The sequence below is a fragment of the Podarcis liolepis genome (genome assembly GCF_965112155.1).
Source record: "Podarcis liolepis genome assembly, chromosome: 11".
Taxonomy (NCBI): domain Eukaryota; kingdom Metazoa; phylum Chordata; class Lepidosauria; order Squamata; family Lacertidae; genus Podarcis; species Podarcis liolepis.
Window position 1 is genome coordinate 22,910,903 of NC_139565.1, and position 19,316 is coordinate 22,930,218.

General features: G+C 40.3%; 2 protein-coding genes across 9 annotated transcripts in view; one reads left to right on the forward strand and one right to left on the reverse strand.

Annotated features, from left to right (window-relative positions):
- Positions 1-12,980, forward strand: part of MCC (MCC regulator of WNT signaling pathway) — a 217,293-nt gene extending 204,313 nt beyond the window's left edge. For 5 of the 6 annotated variants that reach the window (XM_083464429.1, XM_083464433.1, XM_083464430.1 and 2 more), the window contains 2 exons: positions 7,491-7,613; positions 8,642-12,980. In XM_083464429.1, the coding sequence (XP_083320555.1) occupies positions 7,491-7,613; positions 8,642-8,822 (304 nt within the window). In that variant the 3' untranslated portion in view covers positions 8,823-12,980. The remainder of the gene's footprint in view (positions 1-7,490; positions 7,614-8,641) is intronic. The other variant, XR_014516816.1, reaches the window with a different exon arrangement.
- A 193-nt stretch (positions 12,981-13,173) lies between these two features.
- DCP2 (decapping mRNA 2) overlaps positions 13,174-19,316 on the reverse strand; it is a 30,460-nt gene continuing 24,317 nt past the window's right edge. For 2 of the 3 annotated variants that reach the window (XM_083464613.1, XM_083464611.1), the window contains one exon: positions 13,174-18,255. In XM_083464613.1, the coding sequence (XP_083320739.1) occupies positions 18,098-18,255 (158 nt within the window). In that variant the 3' untranslated portion in view covers positions 13,174-18,097. Of the gene's footprint in view, positions 18,256-18,441; positions 18,739-19,316 lie in introns of those variants that run through there. The other variant, XM_083464612.1, reaches the window with a different exon arrangement.

Sequence of the window (19,316 nt, forward strand, 5' to 3'; positions counted from 1 at the left end):
CAGGTTTCTTCAAGCCTCTAAAGATAGAGGGCTTAATTATTGTCACTAATTCCCACATCACACATGAAAACCCTGAGGCACAAGAATAGCTGACTGAGTTAATGAAAGACCCCAAGGGAGACACATTGCAAATCTGGGAATAGCATTTCAATGTCATCTCTGTGACAATTAGACTTCCTGGTTCTGCATTAATAGTAGCACAAAAAATAACTGAAGACAAGGACTAGATCAACAGAGTAGTAGCTGGACAAAGGTCCCCGTCTCGTTCAGGAAATGTGTAGGATTGCCCCAAACAGCCATCCCAGTTGAGGTACTACCCCTTCCAATTATTATGTTCATTGGTTGAATAAGAATGGAAAAGCATCTACTCATCTGCTCTTCTGTACTGATTGAGCTATTTCTTAAACCACGAATAATACTACCTTTTAGAAAATTCAAAAAGCAAATAGCTGAACGTTTTGTTTAGAAAACATTGGAAGCAGGAAGGCAGGCCTAGAGGCAGTGCTGCTACCATTTGCTGGCAGTGCATCTGATAAACAATAGCAAATAAAAGATGAAGTTGTAGAACTGATTGACAAATTTAAAAGAAACAATTCGCCAAGGCTTGAAAGTATTCATGCCAGAGGTTTCAAATTGCTGGGCTATTAAGTAAATTCCATAATGTATCACTGGAATCACTGACCTGAACTATTATCTGACCTGACACCAGTTGGTTTTTTTTTTAATGGATCCAGGAAATTACAGACCCTGTAAGCCTAACTTCCTTCCCAGCTAAATTGGTGCGAAGTGTTAAGGGTTAGACTTGTTAAACACTGAGTGAAGAAAGGCATAATGCAGAAAGAGGGTTCAAAGCATGTTATTCAGCCCTGATGCTAGACCATCTTAATAAGCATGCAGTGTATCTATTGGCAAATGGAACTCTGGTACAAGCCCATCAGTTCTGTTGCTCCTGCATTTGCTAATGATGTTCCCTCAAGCTGGTCAAAATTAACAAAAGGCCCCATGACTGGACTTCATCTCTTGCATGCTTAGGGCAACCTTTTACTGTCACAAGTATGGGATTTGCGGCATAACCCAGTGCATGTTTACTCAGAAATAAGCTCCACTGTCTTTCAGGTAAACGTCCATAGGTTTGCAGCCTAAATATATCAAAGATCATCACAATTATAGGATCAGTACCCATCTTATGTACTTTTTTATATATAAAAGAAAGTGATTTTTTCATCAATGGAGATTTAGTCTAATCAGTGCAGTAGACAAAACAGCAAAAAAACCCCAGCCCTTTGTAAACTGCCCAGTGCTTCTCTTTAAACCCACTTTCCTGGGGTTTCAGGAGTAGTGCAGAGCTGCTTGCAAAGGGCTTTCAAACAGCCCTGCACTTTGCTATGAAGTTCCGACAACTGGGCCTTCAAAGTGCAGCATCACCTGACATCACTCTCTGCTAGGGGCTGGGAAGATTTATGATCTGACCCACTGGCCAGAAAACCCACCCCTGGTCTACGGTGATGTGTTACATGAGTCATTGAAAGCCTTGATTATCACTTTGTTAACTTGTCAGAGCAAGCAGGATCCATCAGTTGCCCCGGCACTCTAGCAGGTTATGTCATCGCTTCTGCTCTTTAAAAGAAAAGTTCAGGAGTTGCACTCCCTAGTGTTTCCCTAGCACTACAGACAACACTTTTCTGAAATGTAGTAAAATAAGTGAATATCATTGTATGGTGGTTTCTTGCGGTAGAAATAAAGGCTTTCTTTGATAATTCTGTGTATTTCAAAACATGTGATGTAAGGTTGCTTTCCTAGATAATTGTCTATGTAGGAAAAACTACTGTTTGTTGGAGCCTTAAATGTCTATTCAGACACTCGTCCCTTTGAGGTTAGTGCAGCTTATTTCCAGGGAAGTGGGGACAGGACTGCAGCCTTAAACTCTAGAATAAGTTCAGCACCGTTCCTTCTTGTAATGCTTACAGTGCGTTTTCCTTGCTGCATGTAGACAGTGATCGTTTGCTTTGCAGACTCCCCCATTTTGCCTGTTGGGCTTCATCCTTAATAAATTCACCAACAGGTCACGAGCACTTACAGCAGTTACTCCCCAGGGAAAAGGAAATGAGAGAAATGTCCTGTAGGGAACAATCATGCACTGGCAAAGCAGAGGATGAGATGACCTAACAGAGGCTTTTTTGTGAGGGTGGGTTGACTCTGATTTCTAGGAATCTATGAAAAATGGATGAGAAGAAGGGAGAGATTCAAAAACTCTGCCAATCCTTTGAAACAGATAGGAGTAAATGGGAGTAAATGTCTCCCCTCTCCATCTGCGACACAGGATTTTTTTGAGAGAGATAGAGACAGAAATTTTATTTTTTTGAAAAAAAATGCATCATACATGATTACTGAGTTTAGCAAGGAGAATACAAAGGTATTCAGATTTACTTCCCCAGTTCAAATCTGGAGCAGATAATTATTGATCAAAAGCCAGTCCACTTAAGGGTGAGTGATGTGAACAATTGCATGAAGTGCAATGATTTCAGCTGAACTCCCTGTGGAATAGTATCTTAGGTCACGAAAACATCCATGCTACTTGGCTAGCACAGACTCGTGACCACCTCAGCAGCAAGACCAATAAGTCATGGAGGAAATCTGCCTTCTATACTGGACATTCAACAGAGTTGGAAGTAGTACTGTTGCCAATAACTTAGAAATCCCTATGGTTAAAAGGTTAAATTCTGACTCTTGAGATTTTACTGCTACTGCTTATCATTGATGGCATTATAAAGGTAAAGGGACCCCTGACCATTAGGTCCAGTCGTGGCCGACTCTGGGGTTGCAGCGCTCATCTCGTTTTATTGGCCAAGGGAGCCGGCATACAGCTTCCAGGTCATGTGGCCAGCATGACTAAGCCGCTTCTGGTGAACCACAGCAGCACACGGAAACGGCGTTTACCTTCCCGCCGGAGCGGTACCTATTTATCTACTTGCACTGGCGTGCTTTTGAACTGCTAGGTTGGCAGGAGCAGGGACCAAGCAACGGGAGCTCACCCCGTCGTGGGGATTCGAACCGCCGACCTTCCATTATATCCGGCCCCAAAACTACACACACCTCTCTTATTCCTACTTACAACAGCCATTGTGGAGTAGATTGTTATCTTCATTTTGCCAACTGCAAAACTACTGATGATAGTGGCTCATTTAGGGTAAACCAGTGAGCTGTAAATTAGCAGTGTGGCACGTCAGGCCTGGATGTCAAAGATACAGGCTCAGATCCACTCTCAGTAACCTTGCATAGCTCTCACACAAATCAGCTTTACCTTATCAGGTTAAAATTCCTCTGAGAAGTCTGGGGTACAAAAGTAGCCAATAATAAAAAGCAGCTGTCTGCTGCACCACAGTGGCTTGCTATAATAAATTATTTTCAGTTTAATAGTGGTTGTCTGGTCCTTTTCCTTCTCAGCAGAATGACCTTTATTGGGTGGGTGTTTGCTGTTTCGCTCTAGTGCCCTTAGTGATGCTGGCAAAAACTGGTCTAGGCTGGTGAAGCTCCTCTGTTATAAGACACAGCCATTCTAATAATGGGCTGCAGAACAAAAATCTTTGTATGTGCCTCTTTTAAAAACATACGCATTTTGCGGGGATCAGGACCTGCTCAGTCGCTTTTCAGGAAGACAATTGATTTTGATGAGCTTGGTCCTCTCTTGGATACCAGAAGTGCTTGAAGAAGCAAAACCAAAATGAAATACAGTACTGTACTGCAGACATACAATACCCAATTAAAAAGTGATAGCAAAAATTAGACTGCAGTAGTTACACACAGATGCCAACTCAGATTGTGTATTAAAGCAAACCCATTGCTCCTCCCAAAGCATTGTGCTCACAGCTTCTTGCCAGCATTTATTCCACACTTCGCTCTTACCATGACCTAATTACCATGTACATTAAACAGTGGGGGCTCTGCTACAGTTCAGTGCCAAATCCTGAGACAGATTGTAACAGAGGCTATAGAGCACTTCTGATAATGACGTGGCCATCTGCAGGGTACAGGGATTCCTGCCTTTTCATTAATCCCATCTTTCCTCAACCTTTCCTTAGTCAAAGGAAGTCCCTAACCTACTGAGAGTTGAGATGTGTCATACCTTTCTTTGAAAATGCCCATATTGCTAATAAAAGGCCACCGTATTTTTTGCATAACTGCAAAATAGCACAGACTCTCTAAACCAGGACAATATTTAAGAAAGACGATTCCACCTAAACATTAGGAAGAACTTCCTGACAGTAAGAGCTGCTCCACGGTGGAATTTGCTGCCAAGGAGTGTGGTGGAGTCTCCTCCTTTGGAGGTCTTTAAGCAGAGGCTTGACAACCATATGTCAGGAGTGCTCTGATGGTGTTTCCTGCTTGGCAGGGGGTTGGACTCGATGGCCATTGTGGTCTCTTCCAACTCTATGATTCTATGATTCACATTTCAGCAAATGATTGAATTTACCCTTGTTATCTGGCGTTGAAAAATATATGTGTGTATTACTGAATTTGTAGGGAAGGGGGAAGAATGTTTGAGAAACACCTTCCAGAAAAGCGGGTATACTTCACAGAATTTTGCAGATTTCTTTCGGCTATCATGAGAATACTTGTGCGATGGATGTTTGGGGCTGGGGAGAGAAATATATTCTTTGACACCCTACTTTGATGGCCAAACCATGTCCTGATGGTGAAATACACTCTTACTAATGTCTTAGCTGTACAGTGTGATTTAAGTTTTATTTAGGAAGGCAGAAATGCAAAGCACTTAGTTACATGAATCTACCATTAACAAAAGTGTATTCCCTTTATTGATGACGGTTGTTCTGTAAGTATCAGCATTAGTATGAAAACGTTTTGTGGAGTTGACGGTAACAGATGCATCTTTGTGTTTGGTTTATATTGCCAGCCAGGAGGATGAAGCAGTGCTTAGGGGAGAAACTGTAGGTGGGACATGTTATTCGCATGTAGTAGGGCCCAGGTTCAGACACTGGTATCTCCAGGTAGGAAAGGCTCTTGTCTGAACTCTGGAGAGACACTGCCAGTCAGAGCAAGATACTGAGCTCAGTAGTCCTGACTCACGCAGTACAACACAGGTTTGTCTGTTCAACAGCATTATTATAGTTGAACAATGCCTTATTGTTCCATGTTGCGTGTCACTACACAGAAAGGAATGATAGGTCCATCACTCAGGAAATGAAATTTGGTTGTTGCAATAGGGAGCTACAGAGTGAGTAACTTTTTTCCAAAGCAGGCAGCAATTTGCCTTTAATCCAGGTTTGTGGTTTACTGGAAGAATAGTTCCCCAAATCCATAGTAGGTCAGTATCTTTATTAAGCCGACAAAAAAAGAGAGACAAAATATCAAGCAATCTTTGAAGTTCTCCAGGACACTTCTTTAGGCGGAGCGTTATGCAAAGCTGGGATGGGAAAGTAAAAAAAGCCAGCTTGGTCTTAAAAGCATAAAGACGGCAAAGGTCGCATTCTTAAGAGTGGGGGAAGAGGTATCAAATTTCATATGATATGCAACTCTCCTCGGTGCTATGCATTTTCCAGGTTATATCTAAGATGTTCTAAGGTGATTCCCAGTGGCTGATTTTTGAAAATATAAAAACCAGCTGTTCTCTGGATCTGGAAAGAGTATTTTATAAAATACATCTTGTTGAATCCATGTGTTTGGGTAAAAAGCTATTATTATGAAAATAAATTTGAATAGGACTCAGAAAGCAGCAAATCTTGGGACTACTGCACTCTTTGCAGCTTCATGTATATCTTCTAGCTTCTGTTCTATAGAAAGGAACTTGAAGATCAGTGGAACCCAGGTCCTGAGGGTATTAGATCTTATAGCTCACTAACTGGTAATATTGTTGGACTCAAACTCTCAGCAACCTCAGCCAGCAAGGCCATTTGGTATTGTAGTTCATCAACAGGTTAGCTATTCCTCATAAAGAAAGCTTCTCTCTTAAGGAGGCACAAATATTCATCCAAATGTGTTTTGATTGCCATGCGCAGTTTTAAGAAACTGAAATTTCTCCCAGGTTGTTAGGACAATTGTTTAGATATTTTTCACGTATGACACAAAGCTGCCTCTTTGTCTCTTACTATTTATTATCTCGCCAATTGAGGCCCACTCCCCTAGCTATATGTTTAGCAAGTTGACTAGTGATGACTATTTTAAGTGCATTTCCAGCACATCTCTTTTTTCAAAAAAATAATATATTTTTTTGCTGAACTCTCAACTTTTTTATTTTGACTATGGCAGACCAACACAGCTACCTATCTGTAACTTTAAAAAGCATCTGAAGAAGTGTATCTGAAGTGTATCTGAAGAAGTGTATCTGAAGAAGTGTGCATGCACACGAAAGCTCATACCAAGAACTAACTTAGTTGGTCTTTAAGGTGCTACTGGAAGGAATTTTTTATTTTGACTATGGCAGACCAACACGGCTACCTATCTACTACTTTAAAAAGCATGTTTGGCCACACTTCCTGACATAGTGGGACAGTGCCACCTACAGGCCAGTCTAGGACTATGTGCTAATTAAACTCTCCCCACTGGCTTGTTTTATAGGTTGCAGTAAGCCATGTTGATTGTGCTTGCACAAACTTCATTTCTCATCTCCTTCAAAGTGGCACCAGCCTCTCAGAGACTTTCTGCAGTGTTGCTGAGTGCCTGGAAGCCATTCCACATCACTGATCTCACTTGTCAAGGGGAAAGAGAATACCTTTCGTAGCTCCCAGGCTTAGAACCATCTCCTCCTCTGCAAAAATCAGAACTTTAAGTGGTTGCCTTATCTTAGAGAAACCATACGAGAGCCCTCATTCTGAATGCCAATTTCAACCTTTCACAAGCTTAATTGTGCAATGAAAACACAAGTTAAAGCTAGAACGATGAGAAATAACTCTCTTAAGTGCCCTTTGTTTGTGCAGAATAACAAAATAGACTTGATTGTACTGATCACATCTGATATGCTTTTACCATGGGGATGGCTCTTGTTAGAGAGATCTAGGAGAGACCTTCTTATGAATGCTTCACTTTAGACCCAGCTACTGCAGCTTCTCGTATTGTAGGGCTAATGTGCAAAGGCTTGGATCACACAGGAGAAAACTGTGTGGTGGCTCCTTTACACAACATCAATCCTTGGGGAAGAGGGTTAGCCCCAAGTGTGGGAAGTAAGTGCTCTTGTGGCTTCCTGGACTCCAAGAGTTACACAACAGCAGCTGCAACTTCCAGTTGTGTATATCCATTCCCTACCAGTGATTTTGAACTATTTATTCATTTATAAAACCCAAGGTGCCATACACAATCTCCCCACCCCACCCCATTTTATCTTCACAACCACCCCAATGAAGGCTATAGGTTGAGAGTCTGTATTTGGACCCTTCCTGGTCCTAATCCTCCACTTTCAACCACTACACCACGCTGGGTCTACTCGTCCTTCATGCATAAATGTGTAGTGATAAATAATTGCGCTTTGTGCTTTTCAGAGAAAAGAAGCTGAAAGGCAGAGTGCAGGAGTTGGTGAGTGCCTTAGAAAGACTGACAAAGAGCAGCGAAATCCGGCACCAGCAGTCTGCAGAGTTCGTCAATGACTTGAAAAGAGCAAACAGGTAAAGGATCTCACCCACCCCTGGCCAAATGGCAGTACACACTAGAATCATAGAATTGTAGTTAGAAGGGACCCCTGGTCCAGGCAGGAATCTCAACTAAATTATGTGTGACACTGAACTGGAACTATTTAGGCGCCAGAGTGGTGCATGCTCTAGTTATCTCCCGCTCAGACTACTGCAATGTGCTCTACGTGGAGCTACCTTTGAAGGTGACTCAGAAACTGCAATTAATCCAGAATGCGGCAGCTAGACTGGTGACTGGGAGTGGCCGCCGAAACAATTTAACACCAGTTCTGAAAGATCTTCATTGGCTCCCAGTACGTTTCCGAGCACAATTCAAAGTGTTGGTGCTGACCTTTAAAACCCTAAACGGCCTCGGTCCAGTATATCTGAAGGAGCGCCTCTCCCATCATCCAGCCTGAACACTGAGATCCAGCGCCAAGAGCCTTCTGGCAGTTCCCTCACTGTGAGAAGTGAGGTTACAGGGAACCAGGCAGAGAGCCTTCTTGGTAGCGGTGCCTGCCCTGTGGAACACCCTCCCAGCAGATGTCAAGGCAATAAACAACTATTTTACTTTTAAAAGACAGCTGAAGGCGGCCCTGTTAGGGAAGTTTTTAATGTCAGACACTGTATTGTTTTTAATATTCAGTTGGAAGCCGCCCAGAGTGGCTGGGGAAACCCAGCCAGACGGGCGGGGTATAAATAATAAATTGTTATTGTTATATTATTATTATTTATGTTTGAAACTTGTGTTTATTGTGAACCACCTTGAGTGAAAGTTAACAGAAAAGCAGTATGCAAATAAAGCAACTAACTGTACTCTTAAGCAGACTACAGCTTTTGCAGCTTTCCAGAAGCAATGAAAACTGTAAAATCGTCTGCCCACTTAATAAAAGTTGCATGGGCAACTGGGGTTGGAAGTGGGGAAGATGCTATCCAGAAAATAAGATATCTGTATCTAAGATGGGGATTTGAGATTCTCACATGAAATACCCCAGAATGACCTGTTGATGCTTGTTTTAAAACAGTAACCTTGTGGCTGCCTATGAGAAAGCAAAGAAGAAGCATCAAAACAAGCTGAAGAAACTGGAATCCCAAATGATGGCGATGGTTGAAAGGCACGAGACCCAAGTGAGAATGCTCAAACAAAGAATTGCCTTGCTAGAAGAGGAGAACTCGAGGCCCCATACCAATGAAACGTCACTTTAAGTAGAGGGGAAGATTTTTATTTTAATTTTAATTTTGAAAAGAATCCATGTGCGTTGCATATTTGTCTCCTGCAAAGACTCATATAGGTGGTGAACACACAGGCAGATCTGGGAAAGGTGGTGGTCAGTGTCTCAAAAAGAGGAGTTATGACTTTGGCAATATATAGTCATCTGGAGGAGCCAAAAATTTAAGTGATGCTTTGGATGGCTCTGCATATCAGACAGTGCCTGATGGTTTAATGTATCCGTTTATCAAGGTTCTATGTAATTTTTTTATTCACAAAATTTCCCTTTTTCTTCCTCCAAATTGTTATGGTCACGAACACTCTACTGTTCTTATGCATCAAAAACATTCGTTTGAGTCCCCTGAATTTTTTTGGGGGGTGTTTAAAGGCCATGGGACAGGCAGCTTTCATTTGAATGGGTAGCAATTCTCTATCCCATCCCCTCTAGCTCCTTTTCTCCAGAAAAATGCTCAGACACTTAACTAAGGGAAGAGCCAGACATTTATTTGTAGGTGGCCTCTGGCCACAGATTAAGCCCAAGAAAGCATTACCATAGCCCTGCAAGACACATCTAAGGAATTGTGACTCATTCCTCTCCAGGAGACTGGAGCCAACCAGCTCTGCATGCGTTGCAGCTAGTGCTGCCAAGTGAGATTTTAAAAGGGGAGTAGTATTTCAAAAGGAAGAGGCAATTCAGAGGAGCGTTGAATATGCTGACCCAGTGCCTGACACCCTCCATCTAAGAGGAGGGTGCTATGCCGTTTCAACCTCTCTTCTAGACATACCAGCAGAATCAAAGCAGGCAATCCAACTGTTTTTCCGATCCAGGTAGAGGTGGTACAAAATTGTACATCCCCCCCCCAATGGGAGTAGATGCAATCGCTGTATAGTGTCAGAATAATCAAATCATCAAGTTCTGAGGCTGAACGTGGTTTAGGTTGTAAGGAATGTGCCTAATCAAATGAATGTAGGGTGGTGCTCCCTGAAAAGCTGGATGAAGTCACTTGCAAACGTGTTATGATGCTAGTTCAGCCCTGTAAAACCCATCGTTATCAGTGGGAGTGCAGCAGGTTGCCTTAGTCAGTTCTTTGTAGAACTTTTAAAGCTATCTTTAATATTCTAGCCTCTGTTCTTCTCTAGACATAAACGCAGCAATAACTAATTGGTGGCAGGAAGAGGGAGTCTAGGCAAACATTCTGGGAATGAGGAGTGTCTCAGTCATGGCACAAGCAACTCTATGGTGCCTTGCTCTTTTATACTCCCCCCCCCCTTTGAACTGATTCTCTAAGCAGCCAACGGTCCCAGGTTCTTCCATATAATTTCACTGTAGCTGATCATATGTGCTTTTCTGGACGGGTTTTGGGATTTCTGCTGAAGTCTCTCTTCTGTGTTGTGGTATTTTACCTGTTCAAACTAAGGAGGTGAACAGCAGTGGTGGCCAAACTTGGCCCTCCAGCTGTTTTTGGACTACAGCTCCCATCATCCCTAGCTAACAGGACCAGTGGCCAGGGATTATGAGAACTGTAGTCCCAAAACAGCTGGAGGGTGAATTTTGGCCACTTCTGCTCTACGGGGTGTTTTGTCTGTCCGTATTTTTAAGGTTTAGCATTCAGGAAGAGGGCAAATATGTGAAAATTAATGTTAAGTAATGCATGTTTAACTCTCATTTATACCTGATTTGTTCTCTGTCTTTCTGCTGCATTGTTGTTTTCCAATATAGCACATCTATCCATATGGCAAGCTGTATAGCAGGCGGACAATTTTGGTCATCTTTTGCCCTTCATCCTAATTGGCTTTCTTAAGCAAAATTCAGTTTACAAGCAGACTATTTTAATGTTTCTCCAAATGAATTAATGCCATCCTAAATTAAGATTTGGAGAGGACAAGGTATAACACTTAATTCCAGTCCAAGGAGGCCTTGGTTGTCCAACTCCGGGGGGGAAAGAGCTTCCAGCTATGGCCACTGCTACCCAAACTGGACCTTCTGGCCCAGGAGCAACTCCTTCACCTTAGCATGTTTAAAAGATAAGCAGTGACATCTTCAAGGCTAGTTGGTAGCTGTGACCTGTATTGTCTTGAATAAGATGCAGGCCACAGCTTCTGTGAATAAGCTCTGTTAAATGAGTTGATGGTGCAGGAGCAATAGAATCTTGGTGGATTTCAGTTCAGGTCTTCAGACTATCAAGAAATAAGTATTTCTTTAGATCATCTGCAAAGAAGCCCAAAACTTTTTCTGTCCACCATCTACACAGTATGGGGCACCTTTTTTAAACTCTCCCACTAACCAGTTTTGTTATGTTCAGTGCTCAAGCATCTTACAGAACCAGCCTTTCTGATTAAAGAAGCTATGCGGTTCATGGGGGGGGGTCAGCTCAGCTGACCTGAATGCCTCCTGGAAGATACATGTAGTGCTTCCCACCTGCACCTTTACCAGGTATTTATAGAATGTATACATTCCTCTGCGGTCCTGAATGATGTCTGTTTTATATTATATTAGAGGCACTGCTTTGCTATCAATCCTGATGGATTTTTCAAGGACTTTGAGCACATATAAAAGAGCACCGAGACTCCCTTCTGTCCCATCCTTTAAGATTTTCTTAGCTTTGTCCAATTCATTGGGGCATGTTCTCATAAGACTACTTTCCTATTTTACAAGTTCCAGCTTTAAAGTAAAGCATCTGTCCCCAATGTGCTATGCACCAATTGTTTATTGGACTAAGACTGCTGCCCCAACTCTGGTTTTATATGTTAAATGCCCAGAGCCTGAGCCACGGTTATTAGGTAAGATACCTGCCCACTACCTTAAAAGTTTTAATTCTTGATTTCTGGTGCAAATGGGCAGTTAATAACCTTCTCATCTAACTAACTAATACCTGTGATAAACCGTATCTATCCTTCCTGCAGGATTGACTGCATTCATGCATGTGTGCTGTACTCACCAATTTCACTTCCAGGGAGGGAGTGTTGCTGTGTTTCAATAACCAGAACTGTCTGCGTTATCAAAATTCATTACAGTCATACCTTGGTTCTCGAACGCCGCAAACCCGGAAGTGAGTGTTCTGGTTTGTGAATGTTTTTTGGAAGCCGAACAGCCGATGCAGCTTCCGATTGAGTGCAGGAAGCTCAACAAACTTCCGAAACGGATTCTGTTTGAAAACCAAGCTACAACTGTACTTGGTTGGGGCAAAGTGGTGGGAAACCCACCACCAAAACACTTAAGTTAGAGGTTATTGGCAGGAAAATACAGATCCATTATTTTTTAGTACAACATTGCAATAATGTTACTTTAAAACACTTGTGTGGAACAGCAATTTATGAGTTCTCGAACAACATTTTTGTGAGTATGTTATGAACCTTCCACAGGAGGGGTGGTCTATTAAATTTAAGCTTTGGTATGTTTCTGTGGTGGGAAGTAGCTCTCCCGCCTATCAGATGCTTCCTTCAACAAGCAGTCACTTCATGACAGGGAACATAATCAGCAGCTAGAATGATAAAAAAGCAGACACGGGCTACTGCCAGTATACAGTTCAAGGTGTTTAGCAAAAATCTGTTACTGCCACTCAAGACGAAATACCAAAAATTCAGTTATGCAACTGTTTTAAAAACCATCTCTGTGCCCAAGACCTCAGGCAGACCTGACGTGTGTGGGTGCTGTGTATTGTCATGCTAAGCAAAACTTCCAGAACTATCCATTCCATTGTTACATGGAAGTGATTGTTTTAATGACAAATCTAGTCAATTATTCAGTCCTTTTCGTCTAAATGTGACATGTTGAGTTGTATTATTAGAACAGGTTTCTAGAAGTCGATGAGTTTGTCATATGTTGCATGGAACATGTTCTAAACCTTTTATTTTCCGGTTAAGGTATAAAAAAACTTTTTACACCAGCTTGAATGTACTGTTAGTTATTTACAAAGAACATATAATTTTGCATTAAATGTCAGTATTGCTTTGCTGTTTATATTTGCAATTTTTCATGGAAAACTACAATTTTAATTGATTTCCCAACAGTTTTAGTTCCTTAGCTGCTGTAAAATAGCTACTTTGTTTTATTTGATATAGACTTGTACAAACTGCATTTATTTATACAGAGGCATTTATAATACTTTTACAAATGTTCTTATATTCTGAATAAATTTCTAATGCAAATATCATTACGCCTTCTGCCATGGCCTTTTCTCTTTTTTATCAAAGGTTATAGAGTCACTGCTTCTAGACAGGAAAATGCTTTCCTGGTTCTTATTTTAATCATTGTGTGAACCCTTCTCACTGCTTGCACAATAAACAGCTTTCCTTTTATTTATATGAAAACTAACTTTTAATGGCAAATGGATGAATGTACACAACTCACATGATAATTCTTTTATGCTCTGTTTTCATGTTTTGTGGGCTCCAAGTGCAATTCCACAAATTTTCAGAAAAATGCTTTCTCTTGACAATTCACACACTGATACCTAGGGGCAACACCAGTTGCAATGTTTTATACATCAGTATTGTAGGCATGACCCAGCTGTATTTTGCAGTTCAAAACAATAATCACATTTCAAGTTTACAAGTTATCCAGAAGTCCAAAACTTACTAGTAAGCATTTTTATAATATAAAAGCAGTAATAAGTAAAAACAAATTGCTCAATGAACATAAAAATAAACACATTAACTTACTTAGCACCTAACAGTGTACTTTTTTTAATAGAGCAATCTCAAACCATGTTAACTTAGTGAAAAAGTAACCTATATTACCTAGCCTATAACAAAGAAAGCAATACATACCTATCCCACTGCTCTCCGCCTCTCACAAGTTATGAAGAACGACTTGTTACTATCTCTTCTTTAAAGCTAGGCTGCAAATCACTGTACATTAAAGTATTTTGAAATAACACAAGTTGTCAGATTAGGTGATTGCCGAATGCACACCTCCTCCTATCAAACCCCCCCCCCCATCTGTAGCAATGCCATTTTTCACAAAACATAGCAGTGAACAATCCTACTGTTTAAACACACATTTTCAATCTGTTAAAGTAAAATTTATTTCAGAGAACGTTTAGTTTCATTAAAATTGTTCAGCTTGAAAGAATAAACCAATTTTGGGCAAGAACAAGCTTGTAGTTGAATACAGTGGCTACAGCCGTTATGAAAGGTAGCATCATTGATCCTTTATATAAAATATTTGTAGTTGTAGAAATATATTGTAAAATGTACATTCCTTTCTTGATGTGATCTATGCTTCATTAATGACACAAATTAAATGTCACTTTTTTATAACATTGGTCCATTCAATCAACTCATTTCAAACAGCAACCTGTACATCATTTCCAAGCACAGTTCTAATAGTTTAAACCACAGTTACAAGTTTCATTATGTTATTTAAACCACAGCAGCAAGAATCTAAAGAGCTGCTTTTGTAGAGCGCAACAAGATTGTTTTTCACTTCTCCCATTTTAAAAGCAGTTATTTGTTACATACCATAAAATGCTACTACTTAAACGAAAAAAGGGGAGTGGACGGGGAGAAATCAGTTTCAAGCCTACTAAAATACACAAATGCACAGAATGGGCCATGTGGCTCCTTGGATCATTGTCAAAAAAGATTAAATATTTTAAAAACTGGTTGAAGAGTTCAAAACCAGGCAGGACATTAGGATTTTCGTGATCCTGACAATAACAAATTAAAGAGTTAATTTTTTTCCATTGTTCTTATCAAAAATAAAAGCAACCATAAATGTATGCTGAATATATATGCATACAAGCCATATTGCATCAGTCAGTGCTTACTGCAAAAAGTAAGGTATAAGCCTATTTATCTTTCCCTTTGTGAAAAAGATATAGCTACATATGTTTAAAGAGTATACCAAGATTTCAGTAATAGCTAACTTTCCTGTAAGGATGCCTTCACAGTGCACAGTAAATTATTGTCACATGTAAGCACTCTAGTGTAAGGAACAACTGTGAGCAAGAACATCTGAATTGGACGTTTCACAATTAGGAACTACCATAACAGCTATGCTCAGGCTTCTTGGGCTGCAGAGGAACATGCATAACCTCTGCATGACCGGCTAAGAAAAACTCACAAGCTGCCAGACTCAGAACATTTGCAACTCGCAGTTCCGTTTCAGATGGGACAGAAATGGAAGGAACAGGGAGAGACACCAGCTTTCAAATACCAAGCTTCATGTCAGAAGCTGCTCTAAGGACCCTTGCATAAATCTCCAGCACTAGTATGGGCCACTGCAAAATTTTGCTGTGCTTTTCCTGCAACCAACCATGTAAAACAGCCCCAAAATTCAACTAAAATCAAGAGGGATTTTTGCCACAGCTGTATACCAGTATTTAGTACTACAATTCTGCAAAGCAAACTGCTAACCTTAGCACACAAATATTTGCGCTTAAAGGCTACCTTAACCCTTGGAAAAGTGAAGTGCAGCTAAATGTGAAAACTGCTCCTTTCTCCTCAATTCTGCTTTCTCAAGCTCAGATACTGAATACAAAGCTCTCAATAGCACACAAGTCTAGCAGAAACCACAGACTTCATGAGCCACCAAAAACAAAACAGAGTAGCTATAAATCAAAGCTTCACTAAGCAACTCACAGACACACATACATTTATACAAAACCATTTTCCAAAAGCTCAGTATGCAGTCCCAAGGATCCTGTTTAAAGTCTTTTGTCTGCTGAGCATCCTTTGCTTTTCTAGCAGACATAATTTGACCTCAAAAGGATCAGACGAGTAATGCAATTAGGTGCAGCACAGAGAAGAGTTTTGTTGCATCTCCTCAAGCACATCAGATCAGCAGTCAACATTCAAGCAGTTTGATCTTTCTGTAAAGATTATCTCAAATCAATTCACATATCCATTTATTCCCCCATCTTTTAAAATGCCCACAGAGAAACAAAAATTCACACTTCCCAAATCGCCTTTTCTTCATTGTTTTACAGAAATCTATGTAAACCATATGCCTGGACTTTGGAATACACGCGTATAAAAAGATTCATTTAAACACTTTCCAAGCAAAACAAAAAAACTCTTACCATACAAAAAATGAAAAGTAAACAACCTGAAATGTTCACAGTGCAGGACACCCAGGAATCCATAAAACAGTTATTTTCAGACACTCTTAATACATGATAATAAAATTAAGGAACACAACATTATGAAACATGGTACCTTGTAAAAGTGAAAATTATTGCATATTTACCATGTTTACTTGCAACCCATTTTAAGGCTAGATTTAACAAACCCAAGTTAGTCTTTTATAGCTTCTGGGAAGTTATCCATGAAGAAGCCTGACACTGTCTTTGCTAAAGAATTGCAAAATGGGAGCTACACTTTGTCTATCCAGACGTTAGGGCAGAACTTACACACTCTGAACACAAAGCTGTTTCACTTTAGATGTTTTGTCTCACTGCAACTACAGTGATTTAGCGTTTGTCAGGAAGGAATTCATTTCATATCTGAAATTCACATAACTGTGCCAGAGTTCCATGGTGTACCAAAAAGGAAGCAGCATAAAGAGTAATATTCCTGGAAAATCAAGCTACATATCAGAAGAAGATTGGCACAAGCAGTCCGAAAATGCAATTTGCCATGAACGAGAAGTTAGCAAGTTAGGCACTTTTATTGCTATAAAAAGTCAAACTGCACTAAATACTGACCAAAATTTTCCCCTCTAAATAGAGGTGGACAGGGGGAAAGTTGTGTCTCCTTCCATCACCAACCTTTCAACTGTCTTAACAGATTAGCAGATCCAGTGAATTTGCTGATTTGAATAAATTATGGATGCGGCAGGCATGTAACTACTCAGCAAATCTGTCACTCAGCAATATTTAAAATGGCCTGTAAATAAAACCTGATTTACTTGGAAGTTAATTTGAGTTTCTTTCCCAGGCAAAATGGAGACTCACAAAGTTTACACTTTCCTTGACAGTCCTTCAGCAAGGGAGATTATACAGATTTTGCAAGAGAAGAGGCACTATGCAAAATTATAAATGGTTTACTCAGTTCCCAAACTTTAACCCAGGTAGGCTAGAAGTTTGGTTTTTGAAATCTCAAACACTTATTACAAGCTGTTCTACAGTGCCAAGGTAAAGGCAGGATATGGAGATAAAGAGAGAAATTCAGCAGCAGCTCTGTAGGTAAGTTATGTTCACAGTCATGCCTTCAGAACAATCATGGGACGTCGTTTTGTAAACCATTCAAGATTTTTTTTAGATTAAGCAATCTGTACATTTTGTTAAAATAAAAACTTAAATGCCTTTCTCTTGCATTCCTTGCTGCATTCTTGTTAAAATTGTTAAAACGTTAAAACTATTGTGTTGACACCGAACTCAATGTTGAACCAAAAAGATATTGGTCAAAATTATAACAGAATAGAACTGTACAATGACAAGACAAAACTCATTAGGCTGAATATCATGTGCTGTCATGAACATGCTTTGAATTCTCTCCTTGCAGTACTTTAAAAAGGCTAGTTTACATTCTATACAGTAAAATTATCCCCCCCTAAACCCACATTTTAACATGCTGCATATTCAAACCAGTTGCTGTTATTCCAAAATGGCAGAAACAGCAAAATCAGACCAGGAAAACCAGGTTTACCATAGCTGAACACCACCACCCAATCCTACTGGAACTGGAGAGGAGGGGGGAGACAATCTCTGAGCAGAATTCAGCTTTTCATTATACCATTACCACTTTGAAACATGCCTTTAAAAAAAACCTGGTACAGTGCAAAAGAGAATCAAATGGTTTCACAAGCCAGAAGATCCGAGGGAGGATCCTGAACTAGCAAAAAGAGAAATTCGCCTTTTAGCATACTAAGTCATAAAAGGTCTAACTATCTCCAGAATACAAAACAGGTGTGTCCTCAGAAGTTTCAGGCCAGTTGCCACCCTGTTGTGACATACTGGAAACCAAATAATTATTGTACATCAGAGCAAATCTAAACACTTAAGAGGTTAGTATAGCACTAGGGCTAAATAAAATACTTCTCTGAAATCTAAACACACAGCAAAAAAAATGCCCTCTAATGCATAGTTAGGAACTAGCAAATGAAACACTGGAAAGCATTTTTTCCCCTCTGCAGGTAAAAGCTATACTGCATTTAAAGTGCAACACTGTAATGGTGTCACTCCCATATTGCGATGAGAAGCCTTCCAGCCCATCACTAGGTCCCTGCATTGCTTTTAAACCTGAGAAAGGGTAAAGGCTGGATTTAAGAAACCTGCTCAGCTACTTTGCACCAGGTCTGTGGCAGACTTGTGCAAATGAACAACCATCAAAGGTCGAAACTTTTCATGATAGCGTCATGGTCAAACTTGAAGCTCAGAAAAGCTCGTGAGGAGAAAGTGAATTTGCAGTGGCCATTGCATGACCCTGATTGTCCATGTTCTAAGAGCTGGTCTTCATTGACACAACACATGTCATATGCTGCTTCTGGATTTAAAAAAAGATAAAACAAATTATTTAGCAGCGGCAAGTGTCAGAAATAGTCTTACTATTCAGATTAAAAAAGAACAGTGCATACAGATTACTAAAGAAAGTTTCAAATTATTCGGCCACTTATTCATTAAAAACTGTTGAGTTAAAACAGGTTTGCAGGAAAGAACACTTGGAACAATCTACATTTGAAGTGATTTATTTATAGCATTTATATACAGCGGTACCTCGGGTTACATACACTTGAGGTTACATACGCTTCAGGTCACAGACTCCGCTAACCCATAAATAGTGCTTCAGGTTAAGAACTTTGCTTCAGGATGAGAACAAAAATCATGCTCTGGCGGCGCAGCAGCAGCAGGAGGCCCCATTAGCTAAAGTAGTGTTTCAGGTTAAGAACAGTTTCAGGTTAAGAACGGACCTCCGGAACGAATTAAGTACTTAACCCGAGGTACCACTGTACCGCCTTTTAGCCAAAGACTGTCAAATAGATGTAGAAAAAAATCAGTAACATATATATCTTCCTTCAACACACAGACATTTGTAGAACACTGGTTACACAAGTGACTCTTGAATACGGCATATCAACTGAATCAGGATGTGATCATGGGTCAAGGTTCAACATGTGACTTTCTGAACAACAGCAGTTCACATACAATTGGTCTCCACTACCAAAATCTCCCACATCCAAGCTATGAATTAAGACGTGTGGTTTTTACTTCAGTAGTTTTATAGGACAAAAGGCCCAGTACCTACAAAGAATCAGGAGGTACTATTTTTTCTGCGGTTTGCGGTGTAGGGCTTCAGTGTGATAGGTACAATGGGAGGCTTTTAAATAAATAAATAATAATAATTGCCACATTTGTGGTGCGGGGGTTCACTGGAATTGCAGTACATGGGAAGGGTTAGAGCTTCCCTTGGCAGCTGCATGAGAATTCCCCCCTTCCCCCCCAAAGGGTTAGGATTTATCATAATGAAGTGTAGAAAATGTGTAGATGGTATAAAGGGTGGGGGAGAGTGTCCTACCCCCCAGTTAATAATTAACACTAGGGAAGTGT